Here is a 20,057-nt window from a genome sequence, read left to right as displayed (position 1 = left end):
TACTTCATTGGAATTTTTTTCGCTGTTCTCCTTGAGTTCAGTGATTACTGTGTTTTGTTGGTTGAATGGGATTCTCCCAGCGGAATCTGGCAGAAGAATTGACATGTCAATTCTTCTTGCGTAAAGCGCATCCGCCACGGAATATTTCGCTGTTTGAACTGCAGAGCGCAAATTCCATTGAACTCAGTGGAATTTGGCTCTGCATTATATTTTCTGACGGAATTTTTAGTGAGGAATCAGCGCTGAAATTCAGCACTGATTCCTCAGTGTGAACTGGCTCTTACACCATAGCCTTAAAGGACAACTCCGGCGCTGATTAAAAAAAACTGAACTTAAGCTCAAGTTGGTGTCATTTTTTCTTCACTTCATGGTTTGGGATTTCCCATGATTCACTTTGTCTCCTGTGATGTCTAACTGACTCTGTAGAACTCTGTAGAACTGAGATTGCTTACAGCTTGCTCAGCCAATCAGAGCTGAGCAACCTGAGTAATCTGACAAAGGGAGGCTGGCCTAACAGGGCCTAGACCCGCCTCCCTCTTGATAATGTCATGGTCACAAAATGGCTGCCACAGAAAAGCCTGGGGTCAACAGTCATTAGGTAACAATAAGTTTACTTCACTTCCTGGTGGGGGGGGGGGGTGAGGGGAGAAAAGGTAGGGAAGAGGGGAAGATAGGTGATATAACTTTGTAATGTTTCAATTACTGGCAAAAAGATTTTGGGAAAAGCGAATATACCACCAGTTACATGTGCATAAAAAAAAAAAAGTTTGGCACTATTAGCGGTTCAGGTAAGTTGTAGGTGGAAATAACTGTTTTGCAAAATGATACTACAGTGGTTCTCTATATCAGTGCTTCCCAACCTTTTCCACCTCGGGGCACACCTTGGAAAAAAAAAAATTTCCTCGGGGCACCCCTACTAAATAATGTTTTACAAAATAAGAAAACCATCATACAGTGACTCACAGGTGACGTCTTCTTTGATCTGAGGAGTCACTTTCCCTTTTCCTCTCCATCCGCCATGATGATTTCTTCCAGCTACTTTTCACCTCTTCAGAACCTGTGAGACAAACAATTTAGGCTCCGCACATTTCTAGCAACTTCCTTTCCATTCTCCCTCCTGTCGGCTCCCAAAGGAACTGCGCTGTTTGGTGTTATGTGCAGTAAAGCGAGTAGGAATGTGGGATGCCCCCTGTATGTAGGATCCCCTGCTGTGATGAACTAATAATGCCCCCAGATGTGCCCCCATGAACTAATAATGCCCCCAGAGGTGCCCCCTATGAACTAATAATGCCCCCAGAGGTGCCCCCTATGAACTAATAATGCCCCCAGAGGTGCCCCCTATGAACTAATAATGCCCCCAGAGGTGCCCCCTATGAACTAATAATGCCCCCAGAGGTGCCCCCTATGAACTAATAATGCCCCCAGAGGTGCCCCCTATGAACTAATAATGCCCCCAGAGGTGCCCCCTATGAACTAATAATGCCCCCAGAGGTGCCCCCATGAACTAATAATGCTCCAGAGGTGCCCCCTATGAACTAATAATGCCCCCAGAGGTGCACCCTATGAACTAATAATGCCCCCAGAGGTGCCCCCTATGAACTAATAATGCCCCCAGAGGTGCCCCCCATGAACTAATAATGCCCCCTGCTCTGCCCCTAAAAAAAAAAAAAAAAAAAACATCCTACTCACCTAATCTGGGCTGTGTGGCTGCAGTTAGCAGCTCTTCCTCCTCTTCGGGCTCCATCTTGCGAACCGCGGGGACGGGACTTCCGGCAGGCGTGATGACGTCACATCATCACGCCTGCCGGAGAGGTCACGTCCCGGCCTCCCATAGGCTGCTGGTATGAAGTGCTGGCGCGGCCTATGGGAGTGAATATAGGAGCAGGACGCTAACACTTCCTGCTCCTATATTCTGCTTACTTTAATGTTCCGCCCGCTCATAGTGCGGGCGGAACATGAAAGTGATCCGTGCATCCCGAGAAGCTGCGCGGCCGCAGCTTCTCGGGATGCTTAAAGAGACAGCACACATTTCCCACCGGGATCCCGCGGCACCCCTGGCGGGTTCTCCCGGAACACCAGTGTGCCACGGCACCCCGGTTGGGAAACTCTGCTCTATATTGTAGAAACAGTCACAGGTATATAGTAAAGCAAAGTAGAAAGAGCAAATGGCACTCACTGAATAGCGTGTCTTCTATAAATGTTTTTTTTTTTAATTTTTATATTGAAGTTTTTCACACAGATGGGTAAACGAGAGGACGCATCCAGCATGGCAGCGATAGCTAGATCGTGCCCAGGGACTTCTTTAAGCTGTGTGCATCCATGCCCACCCCCAGTGCATGGCGAAAGATCAGCACCGATTTGCGTGAATCAGGCGCCGATTGGCCAATGTACAGGAAGAAAATGGATGTACCTGATGGTACTTTCGCTTTAAACTATGTCAGTTCTTGTTTTATCTAGCTGCAGTAATCTACACAATTGCTCAAAACAAATAATATACTCAGCCACTCCAAGCCCACAGAATGACAAGGAAATCCTCTAACTCCATTTATTCACAGACACTTAGCTGCAAGCCACAGAGTGGGCACATTATAGACTGAGTGGTGCCGCTGTCAGGGATAGAACATCAGATACAATATGGTTATATTGAATTTTCTTTGTAATTTTTGTCTTTAAATGGTAGATTGTGGTAAATTGTGGCTGTCCTCTGCTAGGGGTAGGTTCACACTGCAGTCTGATTTATCGTATTTGTTTAATGGGGAAAAAAAAACTGATACAATTGTGTGCCTTCGTTTGGATCCATTTTCCCACTGATCTCCTATTTATAACATATTTTTTTTAATTTTTCAGTGTACACAAAAACGTGGTTGACCATGTTTTTGTGTACATTATAAGTAACCATTAAAAAAACGTATCCATTTAACGGACTGCAAAAGTGCAGTGTGAACCTACCATAACTTTTCTATCCCTTCTGAGTACAATGGTACCTTGGTTTAAAAGTAACTTGGATTAGGCTTTTTGCAAGAAGTTTTTCAAAATTATAACTTTGATTAAGAGCATTGCTTTGGTTCAAGAGCTCCCTGTACTGGGTGGGAGGGAAAGTCGAGGAGGGGCATGGTCTGCATAGCGGGGTCTACAGCACTGTACTCTGACTCAGGAAGTCTCCCTCACCTTCCAAATCATAGCAGATCTACTTCAGGCTGGGGCTTACATCAGGGGACAGGACTGTGGAGGTAATCTCTTCATAGCTGTAACCCCTCTTTCCCCGGACAGAGAGTGCTGCATGTATGTGGCCACATCTGCCCTGCTCATTCCTTCATGCTCCATGCAGTCTTTTCAGCCCTTGTGTTTCCCTTCTCCATTCCTGCTATAATGTGCCTGCACTTACACTCAGCCATTCACACTGCTGTATAGAAAAGTTTGTCATTGTCCTCCTGCACAGCTCTGATTCTCACTTCCTGATTGGTCCATACTGAACACACATCCCTTCCCCATTGCTGTTATGTGACCACACAGACCTTTGACAGCACCCTGCTTCTCTATTCTAGCATGTTGTACTATTCTACTGCATTATAGGGATCTGCAGCTCCATCCTTTATCTACAAACCTCTTCTGTTGTTTTTCAGGTTTATGCCCTTACTATTCCTTTTACTCCACATGCTGATTGCTATACTGTACAGTAACTTATAATATGACCTATTAAGCTGTTTCTCAATGTTTGTTTCATCTGTTCTACATGTTGTTAACAATAAAAAAAAAAAATTATTTTTGGGGTGTGGAACCAACTATCTGAATAGCAATGATTTCTTATAGGAAAATTCGCTTTGATTTATGAGTGGATTTGGATTACAAGCTCAGCTCGTAATCCAAGGCACCATTGTATTTCATTGCTTTGTGAAGTATGTTTTTTCTGCCTTTTGTGTCTGTTTTTGTTCACTGATAAGTCACAACTTTTCACAAATATGTTGCCACAGGTCATGACCTGCACTGAGTTTGGTGTAAGTCCTTGTGGCACTAGCAGAGGCCGCATAGTGGGGAGAAGAGGCTGTGCATGTCTGAGGCCTTAGTGATCATAAAAATATGGCTCTTGCAGTGTAGCTACTTTTTGGAAGAACAGGTCAGTAGTCACTTCTTATCTCCCTTCATTCATCTCCTCTCTATTTTATATCCCCTTACTCTCTAAGGTGTCTCTGTATTGTGCTTCTTGTAAGTGAATGGTTAATGGACGTCCTCATTACTGCTCCTTTAACTTGTCAGGCTGAGTGGTGACTTCATCTCTTGGCTGACACTGAAGGTGCGGGGACTTTCCAGCAAGTCCAGATGGGAGGTGAGACTAAATTCAGCCTCTCTCTAATGGGCCAGATATTGAAGCAGATGATATTGGAGCCTGTGTTGCCGACTTTCTTTGCAACACATTAACCTTTTTGTGAAGTTTTGGGGTTTTAAATTGCAGTCGTGAATTTTAGGAAAACTATTATTCTATAACTTAATGGACAGGGGGAACCGCATGTCGTGGACATCTGTGTGGGTTGTGGAGGAATTTCATAGTTTGGTAATAGGTGTTTTACTGCAACCCTTGTTAGTCAAAGAGGCTTTCCAGAGCTGTAACACCTCCTTAGGGGCATTCACATGTTTGTTCCGAGTATACAGTCCATGCAAGAAAGATGTGCTACGGTCAGAATCACAGACCTCCAAGCATCATGGATCATTATGATGTATCAGTACGGGGAGGGCAAACATTTAAAATGTTATCGAACTCTCTGCACCATAATGATACATGATGCTGGGCATTCTGTGATTCTAGTCCGTAGTTCTATGCACAGACTGTAATCACGGAACATGTGATTACTTACTTCCTCCTCCCATTACTCTCCCCACCCATATCTGAACCCGCTTGGCACTCCTGGTGTCAATAAATCATGGAGGGGGCGAAAGCTTCCGGTTGCAGCTGTTAACGGAGCTTGGACTCCTTGTACCAGTGAATAAAAGCATTTCTCTACGTCTTGGAAGCACAGATGGATTGATGAAAGATACTTGTGTCTCCTTGACCATGAACAGCTATCAAAACTTTGGAACTTTAATTACAGCTGATATTACTTTTAATATTTATCAAACTTTATCTTTTTAAAATATCAAAGTGCACAGCATGGTACATAACAGCAACATTTACACAGAACCAAGCCAACATAACGGGTGCAAATGCAAACATCTGGTTGTGTGTAAAACTGGGTCTGGAACCCTTATGTGTGTGCCCTGTCAGAGCCCTGTGGTCCGCCCTTTTGACATTTACACTTTCTCAGGCTGAGCGGTGTCCTGTATACCTCTAGCCCCTGAATAATGGGAGACAAATTTTCATAATGGAGATGATGGGAGACAAATTGTTTTCTGACAATGTAATCAGACGGCTGACCTTTTTATAACTACAAGACTAAATTGTCCACCGCTATTATAGTATAATTCATCAGTGTCACATGAGGACTCTTCAAACCTCCCAAGTAGCTGGAAACTCTGCGGCTAAAGTGTTTCATCAGTGAAATTATTTCAGGCATGTCTGTTTCCATCATCCTCGGTGCTGTTCCCGTGCTGTTTATTCCTAAATCCTCTGCCAGGTAGGCTGATAGCAGCAAAAAGGGCGGGCCTACAGCGCACCGATTAGGCCCACTCCATCTTAACATTGATAATCATTAGAAGGGGCACAACCTTCCACCGCGTGCAGCGATCCACCCCCAATGATGATGAACAGGCGGGGGTAGATCATTGGGCGGGGGGGAGCGGTGGCACCCCATGCTCACTACGGAACTACCAGCAGGTTAGATTCGTCTAATGTGCTAATAGTTCCCCTATAACTATAATGTACTTGTGGAATGAAAATGTGGTTTTATGTGTGACTGATAAAGAATGAGAGTTGAGTAGCGTCACCCTGCTTGTTTGTTGGGAATCAGACCAGGCATGACAATGACCTAAAAAACACAGGCCGGATGCATAGAGCTTTGGCGCCAAATCCTTTGGTCTGTATTTGTTCCGTAGCAGCAGAACTTTTTTTTTTTTTTTTTTAGCAGTCTGGTTAGTTTACTGATGCTGTTTTATTGTGAGTCATGAATGCTCCTTATCATGTTATCATGTAAACTTGTCTCCACCAGCAGAATAGTGAGTGTAGCTCTAGAATGTTATTGGAGATCAGTACAGGATAAGCAATGTTTGTAGACAGTGACTTCTCTTGCAGAATAGTGAGTAGACATTTGCATTATAATACACGTTGTGGCTTGGGATAAATGTTTTTCATTGACTTTGTCATTTGTGGATATGGCAATCTTTATGGGCTGTCCTGTGTTTCCATTCTTGTCAGTTGTCTATTCCAGAGATATGTGGAATCATCCCAAAAATGTTCAAAAACCCGAAATATATTTTTTTTGTCTCCTAGGTAAACAATGGGACGTCAACGCTGCTCTGAATGACTATGACCAGCTCCGACAAGCCACTGCAGGTGGGCTGGCCCATAACTTCAACGACACTAGAAACTTCAAGCCCCCAGAAGTGGCTCGCCCTATGAGACCGGCACTGCAGAGGCAGGATGACATTGTGCAAGGTGATTATGGAATGTCTGTTTCAGGACGTTTGGTGTTATGTCATGAGGAAATTTCTTCCCACAGAAACCTCACATAAGTTGCTCTCTACAGGAGGGGGTTGGGGTAGCTATTGCACTGTTGTCTATAACAGTGATTTTCAACCTTTTTTGAGCCGCGGCACACTTTTTATACTTAAAAAATCCAGGGGCACACCACCAACCAAAATGGCACAAAATGACACTAAAACAGTACATATTATACATTTAGTTAATAATATAGATTCTAAATGTATTTATACTCACTCAGTGTGAAACCTGGGCCTGTTTTCTTCTCCCCCCTGTGCTTCTCTCCACCATACTTCTCCCCCTACTTCTCTCCTGTGCTTCTCTCCACCATACTTCTCCCCCCTGCTTTTCTCCTGTGCTTCTCTTTACCATACTTTTCCCCCCTGCTTCTCTCCTGTGCTTCTCTCCCCCATGCTTCTCTCCTGTGCTTTTCTCCACCATACTTCTCCCCCCTGCTTCTCTCCTGTGCTTCTCTCCACCATACTTCTCCCCCTGCTTCTCTCCTGTGCTTCTCTCCCCCATGCTTCTCTCCTGTGCTTTTCTCCACCATACTTCTCCCCCCTGCTTCTCTCCTGTGCTTCTCTCCACCATACTTCTCCCCCTGCTTCTCTCCTGTGCTTCTCTCCCCCATGCTTCTCTCCACCATACTTCTCCCCCCTGCTTCTCTCCACAATACTTTTCCCCCCTGCTTCTCTCCTGTGCTTCTCTCCCCCATGCTTCTCTCCATCATACTTCTCCCCCCTGCTTCTCTCCTGTGCTTCTCTCCCCCATGTTTCGCTGCGCATTGCCGGGGAACAAAACACAGGGGCACCATAGTTTGGGGAACTTTCCCCGCGGCACACCCGACCATGTGTCGCGGCACACTAGTTGAAAATCACTGGTCTATAATATGTACTGCTGTAAAGAAAAAAGACTCGCTCACCTGCATATTATAAGGGTTCACCAAGCACTGAAATACTGAAGATTTGTTGCTAATTTTGACTTCCCTGTTGAAGTTAACTGGACAAATCTGTAGAATTTCAGTCCTTTGTGAACACATCTTAATAAGGTTTGTTCCCTTCTTTCAGGTGGGGAGATGTATTACATTTAAAGTCAGTCAGCCATTGTGAAAGCCCTGGAGAAGTTTGTTTTGTCACCTTGTCACAGTATATTAACCTACACAAACATTTCCTTCTACATGCCTCTAATTCTTATGAATATCACTCCTGCAGGCACGCTCCTGTGTTTATCTGTACTCTTGGCAAGGCATTAAGAAATTCACCTAGGAATGCCATGATAGAGAAACCACTTAAATTTAACTTCTTATATGAGGTTGACTCTTTTCAGTGTTTTGCCTCCGCTCCAGAACCTTTCTTGTAAGGGAACATCTTCTTAAAGTGACTCTGTACCCACAATCTGCCCCCCCCACAAACCGCTTGTACCTTATTATAGCTGCTTTTAATCCAAGATGTGTTCGGGGTCCGCTCTGCAGGTGATGCAGTTATTGTCCTAAAAAAACAACTTTTAAACTTGCAGCCCTGTGTCGAATTGGCGTGGCCTAGAGTGTCAGTGTAGTAGACTTGCACCAGCCCTCCGTCCCTCCTCCCTGCCCTCTTCATCATTAGGAATACCCCAGGCATGTATTCTTCTATTCATCACCTGTAAGAACACTGCACATGTTCTAGACTGTTAAGGCACCTGTGCAATTTTCAGACAAGTGATAAATAGAAAAAACCTGCCCAGTGGTATTCCTAATGGTGAAGCGGGTGGGGAGGAGGGACGGAGAGGCGGTGCAAGCCTGAGCACAGACACTCATGGATATGGCAATTTGACACAGGGCTGCAAGTTTAAAAGTATATTTTTAGGACAATAACTGCATCATCTGCCGAACGGACCCCAGGACAGATCTTGTATTAAAAGCAGCTATCTGACTGTACAAGCTGTTAGGAGGGGGCAGATTGTGGGTACTGAGTCGCTTTTAAAGCTCCCTTTCTCTGCAAGCTCCCCAGCTTCACACACATCTTTTACGATGACATCGGAGTTCCTTTACTGTGACCACCGTTGTCTTGCAACGCTGATAGCTTTCCATTGCTTTTTAATCTCTGAATAAACAAGCCGCAGTCTGCCGTTGACCTTTACATCTGACTGCAACCACCGACATGAAGACATGACAATCTTATTACAACACTTGTAGCTGCAGAGATCCCTTGTACTTAAAGTATGAAAGGAATGTGTGTGTCAGTGTATCCTATACCCACACCTGCAGGTCTAGAACCTAGGATGTCCCTAAGCTCCAAGCATTTGCCCAAATTTAGAGGTATTTTGTAGTTTATTTAAAAAAAAACGCCTTATCCGTGTGCAATGAAGTTAAGCTACTTCCTAATATGTTATGCTTTACAATTCATTAATATTTAAAGTGTCACTGTCGTTTAATTTTTTTTTTCTTGCAGAAATCAATAGTACATGCGATTTTAAGAAGCTTTTAGCCGAAAAATGCATTTTTATCATGAAAAAGCCGTTGGAAGCTCACCCCCCCCCCCCCCCTTTCTTCATGGTTTTCTATGGAGAGGGGAGGGTGGAGGGAGATGAGGCATTAAAACAGGACAACAAAGAGTTAATTTACAGCTACATCACCAGGCTATCTTCTCTGAAGTCGGCACTGACCTCTCTGAACTCTGAATACCAGCTTTCATACAGCTCCCACTGTGTAATTGTTTGTTCTCTGCTCTCTGCTGGTGACTAATCTCCCTTCTCACCCTCCCCTCTCCATAAATTACACAGGGCTCGACTGATGTAAACTAAAATGAAAATGAGCAGTGAATGAGAGAGAGGAGGGAGGGGTGACTTGAGGAAAGTCTTTTTGAATGCAGATAATGGTATATTTGCCTAATAAACCCAATTACAAAGTTGTTTTTAAATCGCCTGGACTATTGATTTCTGCAAAAAATATTTCTGCAATAAATAAATAAAATAAAAAAACAGTGACACTTTAACATCCTTGCTGGCCCTCAGTGAATGAAAACACCCAGGACAGAAAACCCTGCAAAGGCCTAATGCTTCTCAAAGATAAGGGTTTGCTAGAATTTTCTAGATGCTAATAGATCTTAACAGGGTATAGACTTGAAACACCAAATACATTAGAAAGTTACAAAAGTTACTTAAACTTAAAGTGACACTGTCACCCCCTTTGTGCATTGTGACATTGCTACACAGGTGTAAAGGGTAAATTTAGCGGTTTTCATACCTTATTTCATATCATACATCATGGTGCTTGTTCAAGTAAAAAGTGTCCTTTTATCAACTGCAGATTGTATTAAGTTGTCCGTTGGCGCCGCCCCCTTGACGCCCATTGGTTGGTCGGCATAAATCGGTTGGGGTCTAGACCTTTCGGTCAGCCTGTTCCAATGGTCGCCAAGGGGGTGGGGCCAACTGTGACGTTGTGGGCGGGGCTCAGTGGCGCTAGTGCCGCGAGGCCCCGCCCACTTAACACAATCTACAGTTGATAAAAAATGACTTTTTACTTGAACAAGTACCATGACATATGATATAAAATAAGGTATGAAAACTGCTAAATTTACCCTTTACACCTGTGTAGAGATGTCACAATTCAAAAAGGAGGTGACAGTGTCACTTTAAGGATTAAGCAGGAAAAACGATGTAGGCTCTGTTCACAATATACTAGCCAGCATTTCACATAAATGCCAAGAAAAGCTCACCACACATCCCACTATATAGGCATATGATGGTATGTGTAGCAGATACAATCCCTTTTAAAAGAAGACCTTATACTGGCCATTATGTTTGTTTTTTGGGGTGTTTTTTGTACCTAAAGTATCTCTTTGTGGTATACCAGACTGATGGCATTAAAAAAAGGTGATCTTTTGACCTCCATCTGTCTAATGGAACCTTAGTAGAACCAATTAATGCAATCTGATTGTCTTTTGGGTACTTAAATGAAATGTGTAAACTATAGTTTTTTTACTGATTAGAGTCTGATATTAAGAGTTGTTTTTTTATTTTAATCTTTTTCCTTTTTTATTTTGCTCTTTATACATTGTTATGGGGGCAGTCATCTTACCTGAGCTGTTTTTAACAACATTTAGTGACATGCTTTACAGCAAGACTCATGGACATTACTGAGCGTGCTCTGTGACCTTTGAAGGGGTTATTTTACAGGGAGCTGCTTTTGTCTTGTATTAATATTGATCCACTAGTGTCACATGTCGCCGTTAGGCTATGTTCACACGCAGCATTTTTGTCAGTATTTTTTCAGCCCAAACCAGGAGTGGGTTGAAAACACAGAAACTGTGCAAATCTTAACTTTATAATTTTGAAGTAGATTTGCATTTTCAGGGAAATACATAGTGCTTGAAAAGAGTGCCCCTTTACCAGTGACTTCCAGAGCGCCCCTTTACCAGTGACTTCCTTTTAAGAGAAACTTTAACCCTGGGTGCCATCCCTTTAAAAGCGACATGGGTCCCGTCCCCTTAAGAGCGACATGGGTCCCTTTAAGAGAGACATGGGTCCCGTCCCTTTTAAGAGCAACATGGGTCCCTTTAATAGCTACTTGGGTCACATACCTTTTAAAAGCGTCATGGGTCTTGTCCCTTTAAGAGCGACCTGGGTCCCTCTCAAAGGGTCACGTCCCTTTTAAGAGCGACCCATGTTGCGTCCCTTTTAAGAGCGGCTCTGCTACTTAAAATGGTAAAGATCATTGCTCGGTTACCATGACAATCACACTCATGTCAAGGAGACAAAATCGTTAAGGACCTTCCATCTTCTACATCTTCTATTGGCCAATATTGGACATGTGACTGTGTGGATGGTGTGATAAATTGACTGACAAGACCTTAGAGTTCCTATTAGCTGCTATATTTCAGCTATTTGCATATGTGCTGTGATTTGCTGTTAGCGGTTAGAGTGTGGCCATTATTTCCAATGGGCCATTATTTTCTATGGGAAGTTAGGGGTCTTTAAACGTAAATTTCTTAAACGACAAATCCGATCGAAATGAAAAATAGCACACCTCACACCGCCGAGGGCTTCGAAACGCAGTTTGAACGGAGTCTGTGCGCAAAGCGGTTCAGCCTGTATTAATCGCAGTAAAATAGCTGGAAGAAACGGAAGAAGAAGAATAATACGGATTACAATATAGTGCTTTTCAAGCACTATAATAAACATCACAAATCTCTTCAGCTTTTAGTATAAAACGTTCACAATTTTATTTTGTTTTCTTTAAAATGCTGATGCGTTTTGGTCTTTTGTCATGGTTCTGTCTAAAACATGTTATATTTTATGTAGAGCCATGACTAAGAATTGTCCCGTCCGAAACGCGTCAGAATTTTAAAGGAAACAAAAAAAATTGTCAACGTTTTATACTAAAAGCTGAAGAGATTTGTGGTGTTTATTCAACTGTATATGAGCCTTGGAGTCCAGAGGGTTCACTTCATGCTGATTTGGTGATTCATATGTTATAAGACATAAAATAGGATACTAGAGTCAGGCCCCCTTCACATGTTCGGAAAACCTGTCCAGATTTCCGGACCCTTAGGAGTACATTAGTCACAGACACCCTTCAGGATTTCAGGATTATTTTATAAAATAGTAAAATGGTGAATTAGGAAAAAATTAATAAAAAAGCCTAAAATGTTAGACACAAAAAAATTATGTGAACAATAGGTAATTTTATGATGACACATTACCTCACTGTCCACTTGCCTGCTTTGTACTGTGGTCTGTATGATCAAAATACTGAATAAATGTTCTTATTTTTAGAGAAACGCCTGTCCCGGGGCATCTCCCATGCAAGCTCCTCTATCGTCTCTTTGGCTCGCTCCCATGTATCTAGTAATGGCAGCAGTGAGCACTCACTGGAGCCCCCTGTGTGTACCTTCCAGCTTCCCGACCTAACCACATACAATGATGATTTTCGGAGCTTCATTGAGCGGGACCTCATTGAGCAGTCCATGTTGGTGGCTTTGGAGCATGCTGGTAAGTACCATCTGGCAGATTATACTAACATTAGCACATCAGGGCTATCTGTTTAATGGACAGAGCCAGGTTGTTGTATATGTTGGTTATTTACTCTTCTTTTGTGGTGGAAGTAAACATTCTGGTCCCCTTCAAATCTTTGTATCCAGACCCTTTAATTTGCTTAAAGTGACACGGTCACCCCCTTTGTGCATTCTGACATCTCTACACAAGTGTAAAGGGTAAATTTAGCAGTTTTCACACCTTATTTTATATCATACGTCATGGTGCTTGTTCAAGTAAAAAGTGATCTTTTATGAACTGCAGATTGTGTTAAGTGGGCGGGGCATCGCGCCACTTAGCCCCGTCCATAACGCCACCGTTGGCTCTGCCCCCTTGGGGGCCATTGGCAGGCTGACCCAGAGGGGGTGGGGCCTAGACCTTTAGGCCAGCCTGTTCCAATGGCTGGTGAGGGGGTGGGGCCAACGGTGAATATGTGGGCGGGGCTAAGTGGCGCTAATGCCGCGAGGCCCCGCCCACTTAACATAATCTGCAGTTGATAAAAAAAAAAACACTTTTTACTTGAACAAGCACCATGACGTATGATATAAAATAAGGTATGAAAACCGCTAAATTTACCCTTTACACCTGTGTAGAGATGTCAGAATGCACAAAGGGGGTGACAGTGTCACTTTAAGGGGTGATTTATTAAACATGGTGTAAAGTGAAACTGGCTCAGTTGCCCCTAGCAACCAATCAGATTCTTTTACCTTTCATTTTCCAACGTGTCTGTGAGGAATAAAAAGTGGAATCTGATTAGTGACTAGAGACAACTGAGACAGTTTCACTTTACACCATGTATGATAAATATCCCCCATAAGTTCCAGATTGATCTAGCTTATATAGGGGATAGAAATCCCTAAACTGATATCAACATCAGTGCTAAAAATTAAAACTATAAATGTTCAGGTTGTTATTGCCATGTAAAGCATGTTATGCTTTTTAACATGGGATGAGCTTTTATTGTGCTCACTGGTGTAAAATGTTTACAGGAATGTTGTAGTAGATGAAGAGGTAAGGGAGTCATAAGTCTCCTTCAGGAGACTGCTAAGCCATGCAATACTCCCTGGGGAGAAAGTATGCAAAGTAACTCTCCTCCAGGAGATAAAAGGCTGGCTTTGCTGCACCATGTGTTGGAGAGAGCTTTTATGTTACTGCCTACAAACTTCTGCTTTTCCCCTATGGATTATAAGCCAAGTAAGAACAAGTGCACCAAACCAAAGAGCAGGTTTTTTGTTTTTTTGAGGATAGCCACTTTTGCATAGAAAATTATGAGACTTGTAGTACTACAGAGCGGCCAAGCTTTACCTCACGTTGCATTTTTCTTCCCTCCCTCCGATATGTCCTCTGAGCTGCACAGGAGCTTTATACAGCGCTCCAGAGAACTAAATCAACCTAATTGGGCTGAATGGTCCCCTTTAAGCAATTGATGCTGGCAGAGGGATCCCAGTCCCTGAGGTTGATATAGCCATATTACTTGGCTTGTGTAGGAAGGACACAACCTGCGTTTGAGCAGATTCCAGGAGGGTGATGTCACTTGTGTCATGCTCGGCGCTGCCTGCTAATTCATCAGGTTCCTCCATTACTAAACACTTGGGGGGGGGGGGGGGGTTACAAGAACGGCTGAACGTTTCCTTTAGGGTAATTATTCCATTTCTGCTTTGCTGTCTGTTACATCTTATAATTAAATGTGGTAATGATTCATGGGAATATTTTTTACATCACGTCTTACAAGAATTCACCCAGCCTGGCACCATCACCATTGTGTTGCGAGTTCTTAGTTAAAGAACGCCAGACATACACCTGCAGTCACTTGTATTGACCACGTAGGTGTAGAATCGCTGGAATGGGTCAGTACACTTGTGAGAACTTGTGCCAGTAGTTTTGGTTACTGAATGAATATTTATGAGGCTGAAGCCTAGAGCCAATGACATCACTCCATTGCTTAGAAGTCTGGGCCATTGATTGGGAACTACTGTCATGACTGATTGATGGAAGGCCAAGTAAGCAGAAGATTCCTTGGAGATGAGCGGCATTTCATTCACATGTCTCAAATACGGAAATTAAAGTAATTAATAATCCTGGGTGAGCCATGTTCCTCCCCAAGGCTTGTCCTGAGGCACCTTAAAGGGAAACTTAGCAGGTTAGATGAATCTAACCTGTTGTTAGCTTCCTATTTCACATAGGGTGCTGAGGATCAAGATAAATCTCTTACCTTCATCCTCAGTGCCTTTCCCATGCAGTCTGTAGTGTAGTCCTGTGTCTGGTAAGACCACTTGGAGCTCCCCAGTGGCCCACTGCTCTAATGATTATCATTAATTTATTAGTGGGTCAGAATTATACTACAAACTGCACAGGAATGGCATAAAGGAGGAAGGTGAGAGATTTACCTTCATCCTCAGCACCCTCTGCACAATAGGGAGCTATCAGCAGGTTACATTTCTCTAACCTGCTGATAGTTTCCCTTTTAACACAATGTGCTACTAATGGATGCTGCCATGTATAAAGAACAGGGGATATTCATGATTGGCAAACACTAATGACTGTGATACCAACCCTTAAAAAAGCTTGTGTTGGTCTCCTCCATTGTCTTCGCTTCCCCCTCACACCCAGACCACTGACTGTCGAAAATTATGTTTTAGAAGTGATATACCACTGCTTCTTCAGTCAGCAGATCAGCAGTGGTGCTAACTTTTATATCCCCACCAGTCTGATACTAATGGCCTTTTGTAAGTATAGACATCAATATTTACCCATTCAAAACCGGTCCAGAAAGTGCCTTAAAGCTTAACTGTCATTTCAGGGTCATTTTTTTGAAAACATTAAATATCAACAGAACAAGCGATTTTAAGAAACTCATAATAGGTTTTATAAACCAAAAGAGTTTCCTTCTGGACTGAAAAAGCAATCTCCCAGCCTCCCCCCTCACTTCAGAAGAAGCAGGATTTCTGTGTCCATTATGTGGCTATGGAGAGGGAGTTAGGAGTGACTGAGCACGGAGCAGTCTTGCAAAGCACAACACCCTGCAATCTTCTTTCAGTAAGTTCATAGATAACCACTGACCTTTCTGACCCCAGAATCCAGCATTTTAGGTGCCCAGACAGTCTAGAAACAGCTGACCTTCATGTGACCTCTTCCTGCTCCCTCATCTCCCTCGGCCCCTCCCCCCCTCCATAAGGATAGAATGGAGAGAACACAGCCCGTCTTCACTGGTTCTCTGTAATGAAGACATGTTTGCCTGATAATGCACAGATAAGAAGTCAGGGGGGGGAGGCTGGGAGATTGCTTCTTGAGCACAGAAAGAGGCTTTTTTGGCTGATAAAACCTATTACAGAGTTTCTAAAAATCGCTTATACTACTGATTTCTGCAATTAAAAAAAATATGACAGTTACGCTTTAAGGACCAGAGCCCATTTTTGTAGTCTGACCTGTTGCACTTTTCATGAGAAAAAAAAGACAAAATTAGCATTCTGTCATTTGGAATTTTCTGTGGTCACTGAGCGATTTTTCCTGTGTTAATTTTATTGGCAGCATTGTTACATGATACTAAATATATATAATTATTTATTTATTTTTTGTGTTTTTATTTTTTTAATATACTTTATTTTACTGTCCCTCCAAAGAAACTTTCACTAACTGATTGTCTGATGACAGGCAAGTTACATTGCAACAGAAAATTCCTGAACGGCACTGCAAAAATGGACGTATAGTTACATCCTTGGTCTTGAACTTGAAATAGATGCTCTTCATGATTGCTGTCATATTGGCTGTCCCAAATTAACAGTTAAAAGTAGGCAGTATATATATACTGGGGGCGGGTGTTCTTCTACTAAGGCTCATGTCATATTTTTTTCATTGGCTGTGTCACAAAAAGAGTTACTTGCTTAGCACTAGTCTTTACCTACATAAGCTTTGAGCAATGTAAAAATGTTTAGAAGGTCAGAGACCCATATTATAATGGCTTTACTAAATATACATAATATAATCATGCCATCCTTAGCCCCTTAATGTCCAAGCCCAAAATGGCCAATTTTCACTTTTGGAATTTTATTTTTACCTCCTAGGAGCTAAAGTGCTGTTAGTTGTTCATCTACAGGGCCTGTTGTTTTCTTTTCTGGAACAGGTGTACAGTAGGGATGCACCGAAAAATCAATACTACTGTCAATTTTCGGAGCTACAAAATAACGTAGCCTAACATAGAGTATAGTGCAGAGAACATGACAGGCAGCTACCAAAGCGCCTGTCATGTTCTCTCTGTGCCACTCCCCCCCCCCCCCTCCCCCAGTACATAACCCCAGTAAAGCAGGGCGGCACATCGCATGCTCACTCACCCGGGCCCAGATCTTCCACATACCATGTAGCTGCCTGGTCAACACTTCTGCCTCTCACATCGCCGCGGGGGACATGTGTGTCTCACTGCAGAGCTTGGCAGCTGCGGTAGTGCTGGCGTCCGGTGAGTGTCCAACGGGGGGTGCGCTGGATCCTGGGTCAGTGTTGATATTGGGGGGGGGGGGGGGGGCAAGCGTGGGGCAGTTGGGATTGGGGGGGGGGGGGAGTTTGCAGGTGGTGGTGCACGGGCTCCTGGGTCAGTGTCCAACGGGGGTGCTTGGGGCGGTGGGGTCCCGGCTCAGTATCCAAGGGTGGGTGCGCGGGGTGTATGCGCTGCTGGGGTCCTCAATATAAGGGGGATTATATATTGGGTGCAGGCACCAAAATATATGTCTCTGTTCACACCTGCATTACTGGGCACACACAACTCAATAAAAATATATGCTAAGAGCCTCAAGTTTAAATGTAATATACCAGAAGTGCAAGTCACATGTCTTAGAGTTTGCAGTGTGCTGATGTTTTATTTGTACGTTTGCACTGGCATTGTAGTTATGGTAGTGTGCACCTGTGGATTTTATTCATACTGCTGTATATGGAGGGGCTGATCAATTCTGGTTTTTGTATTTCACATCTGCACTATGGCTTCCAAGTATAAGAAAAGCCATGATGCTGTGCTTAATCTGCTGTTCAGTGGATACAGACAGTGCCAAAGAGACTCCATTAGCTTATAATGAGTTTCTTTCGTTTTGATGACAAGAAAAGAATGTTGCATTCTTTTTGGGGGTTGGTGTTGTGGGGTCCCGGGGTCAGTGTCCACGGGGTGCGCAGAGTTTAAGTGCTGCTGGGGTCCTCAATATAAGGGGGATTCTGTACTATATTGGGTGCACCAAAATATATGTAATATATACGTATACAATAAATATATAATATAATTATAATATATAAATACTGTATATAAAATTGGTGCCTGCACCCAATATAGTACAGCATCCCCCTTATATTGAGGACCTGGGCAGCACAACACACGTTAAAGATGAAATCGGCAACCCATGAAAGGATTAAACTGAGAATCTGAGCAGACTGTATCACGCCAGGCAGATGTAGATAGGGCAGCTACATCACATCCCAGAAATAAAATGTAATAAAAAAGTAATCAAAACATAACACATATGCAAACATGGTACCAATCGAAGCCACTCATCATGGCACCAAAAAATAACCCTCACACAGCCCTACATTTATTTTAAAGAAAAAAGGAACATTTTTTAAAAGTTGTAAAATAAAAGGAAAAGAAATTGTATAACTGTAATAGTAGGAGCTGAAAAATATAGATAGCATGTCAGATGGATCACACAGTGAGTAGTGTAAAAGCTGGGGACATTATGTTTGTGTTTTTATGTCTTTTTTAATAGGTTATTAAGTATCTAAATGGTATCTAGTATTGAAATAAAAAATGTTGGTGTTGGTATTGAATTTAAAATTTTGGTATTGTGACATCACTAGTGTACAGTACTTTGTAGTAGTGTTTTTTAATCCGCTATAAACCCAAAGATGATATTTATGGGGTACTGTTGGGGTGGGGGAATTGTAATTTTTTGGGGGGTGTCTGTGTCTACGCAATGCACTTTACAGTAAAACTGACATAATATCTTTATTCTATAGGTCAATCCAAATACAACATTATGCATATACAATGGAAGTATATAGCTACATTTTACATAACAGCAAAACTTTATTTGCAAATAATTATGATTAAAATTGCTGTATTTTTTACTCTTAAGGGTGCTTTCACACCTACCGGATCTACAGCGGATTTCACGCTGCGGATTTTCAGCGAAATCCGCTGTGGATCCAGTGCCATTCATCCCTATGATAGCACATACCCGCAGCGGGATTCACATCCCGCTGTATGAGCGTTAACCCCCTGCCGCCCCCAGGCCACAGCCCGCCACCGAGAGCATACATTACCTGCTCAGCGATTCGGATACATGTCAGGCTCCCGGCTCTGGTCCCGCTTAGCCAATCGGTGCACGGTAGCACTGATTGGCTGAGCTGGACCGGAGCCAGGAGCCTCACATGCAGCCGCGGCACAGAGCAGGTTATGTATGCTCTCAGCGTTGGGAGGGTTAACTCGCATACAGCGGGATGTCATGTATGAGCTCTCATAGGGATAAATGTCACTGGATCCGTAGCGTTTATCGCTGCAAATTTGCATCCTGAAATCCACTGTGGATCAAGTAGGTGTGAAGGCACCCTTAGAACACTTTTTTTTTTCACCCTCGGAGCTGTTTGGGGCGTCTTTTTTTTTTTTCTCCATGAGTACCATATTTGTGTAGCTGGGACTTCTTCTGGTAACTGGGATCATATACAGTGGTGCCTTGGATTACGAGCATAATTCGTTCCAGGACCGTGCTTGTAATCCAAATCCACTCTTAAACCAAAGCACATTTTCCCATAACAAATCATAGAAATACAGACAATTGGTTCCACACCCAAAAATAATGATTTATTATTCTGAATAACATGTAAAACAGATGAAACAAACATTCAGAAACAGCAGAATATTTGATATTATAAGTTACTGTACAGTAATGGAGACGATGGGAAAGACAAGGGCTGACAGAGACTGCAGGGAGTACAGGGAATGAGCAGGGTATATGTGGCAACATACATGCAGCGCACTCTGCCCGGGGAGAGAGGGGTTAGAGCTATGGAGAGATTACCTCCACAGTCCTGTCCCCTGATGCAAGCCCCAGCCTGAAGTGGATCTGCTATGATTTGGAAGGTGAGGGAGACTTCCTGGGTCAGAATACAGTGCTGTAGACCCCGCTATGCAGACCATGCCCCTCCTACACTCGCGCCCCCACCCAGTAAAGGGAGCTCTTAAACCAAAGCAATGCTCTTAAATCAAGTCACAATTTTGAAAAACTGTGAGCTCTTAAACCAAAACACTCTTATACCAAGTTACTCTGAAACCAAGGTACCACTGTATATATTTTTCCCCTGATAATAAAATGTAAGAAAAACATCAGTACTGGTATTTTTTTCCCCCTTTTGTTTATGCATGCTACTAATACCTGCAGTCATTAGA

The 20,057-nt window shown here is 43.1% G+C and overlaps 1 protein-coding gene across 1 annotated transcript in view; it reads left to right on the top strand.

The window, feature by feature from the left end:
- Positions 1 to 20,057, top strand: part of OTUD7B (OTU deubiquitinase 7B) — an 86,804-nt gene that overhangs the window by 39,186 nt on the left and 27,561 nt on the right. Inside the window, exons 2-3 of the mRNA XM_069951342.1 lie at positions 6,419 to 6,583; positions 12,383 to 12,598. Of these exons, the coding sequence (XP_069807443.1) occupies positions 6,419 to 6,583; positions 12,383 to 12,598 (381 nt within the window). The remainder of the gene's footprint in view (positions 1 to 6,418; positions 6,584 to 12,382; positions 12,599 to 20,057) is intronic.

Source organism: Dendropsophus ebraccatus, chromosome 13 (genome assembly GCF_027789765.1).
Source record: "Dendropsophus ebraccatus isolate aDenEbr1 chromosome 13, aDenEbr1.pat, whole genome shotgun sequence".
Lineage (NCBI taxonomy): Eukaryota > Metazoa > Chordata > Amphibia > Anura > Hylidae > Dendropsophus > Dendropsophus ebraccatus.
The sequence above is the reverse complement of the archived record's forward strand: the minus strand, read 5'-3'. Positions and strand labels throughout refer to the sequence as shown.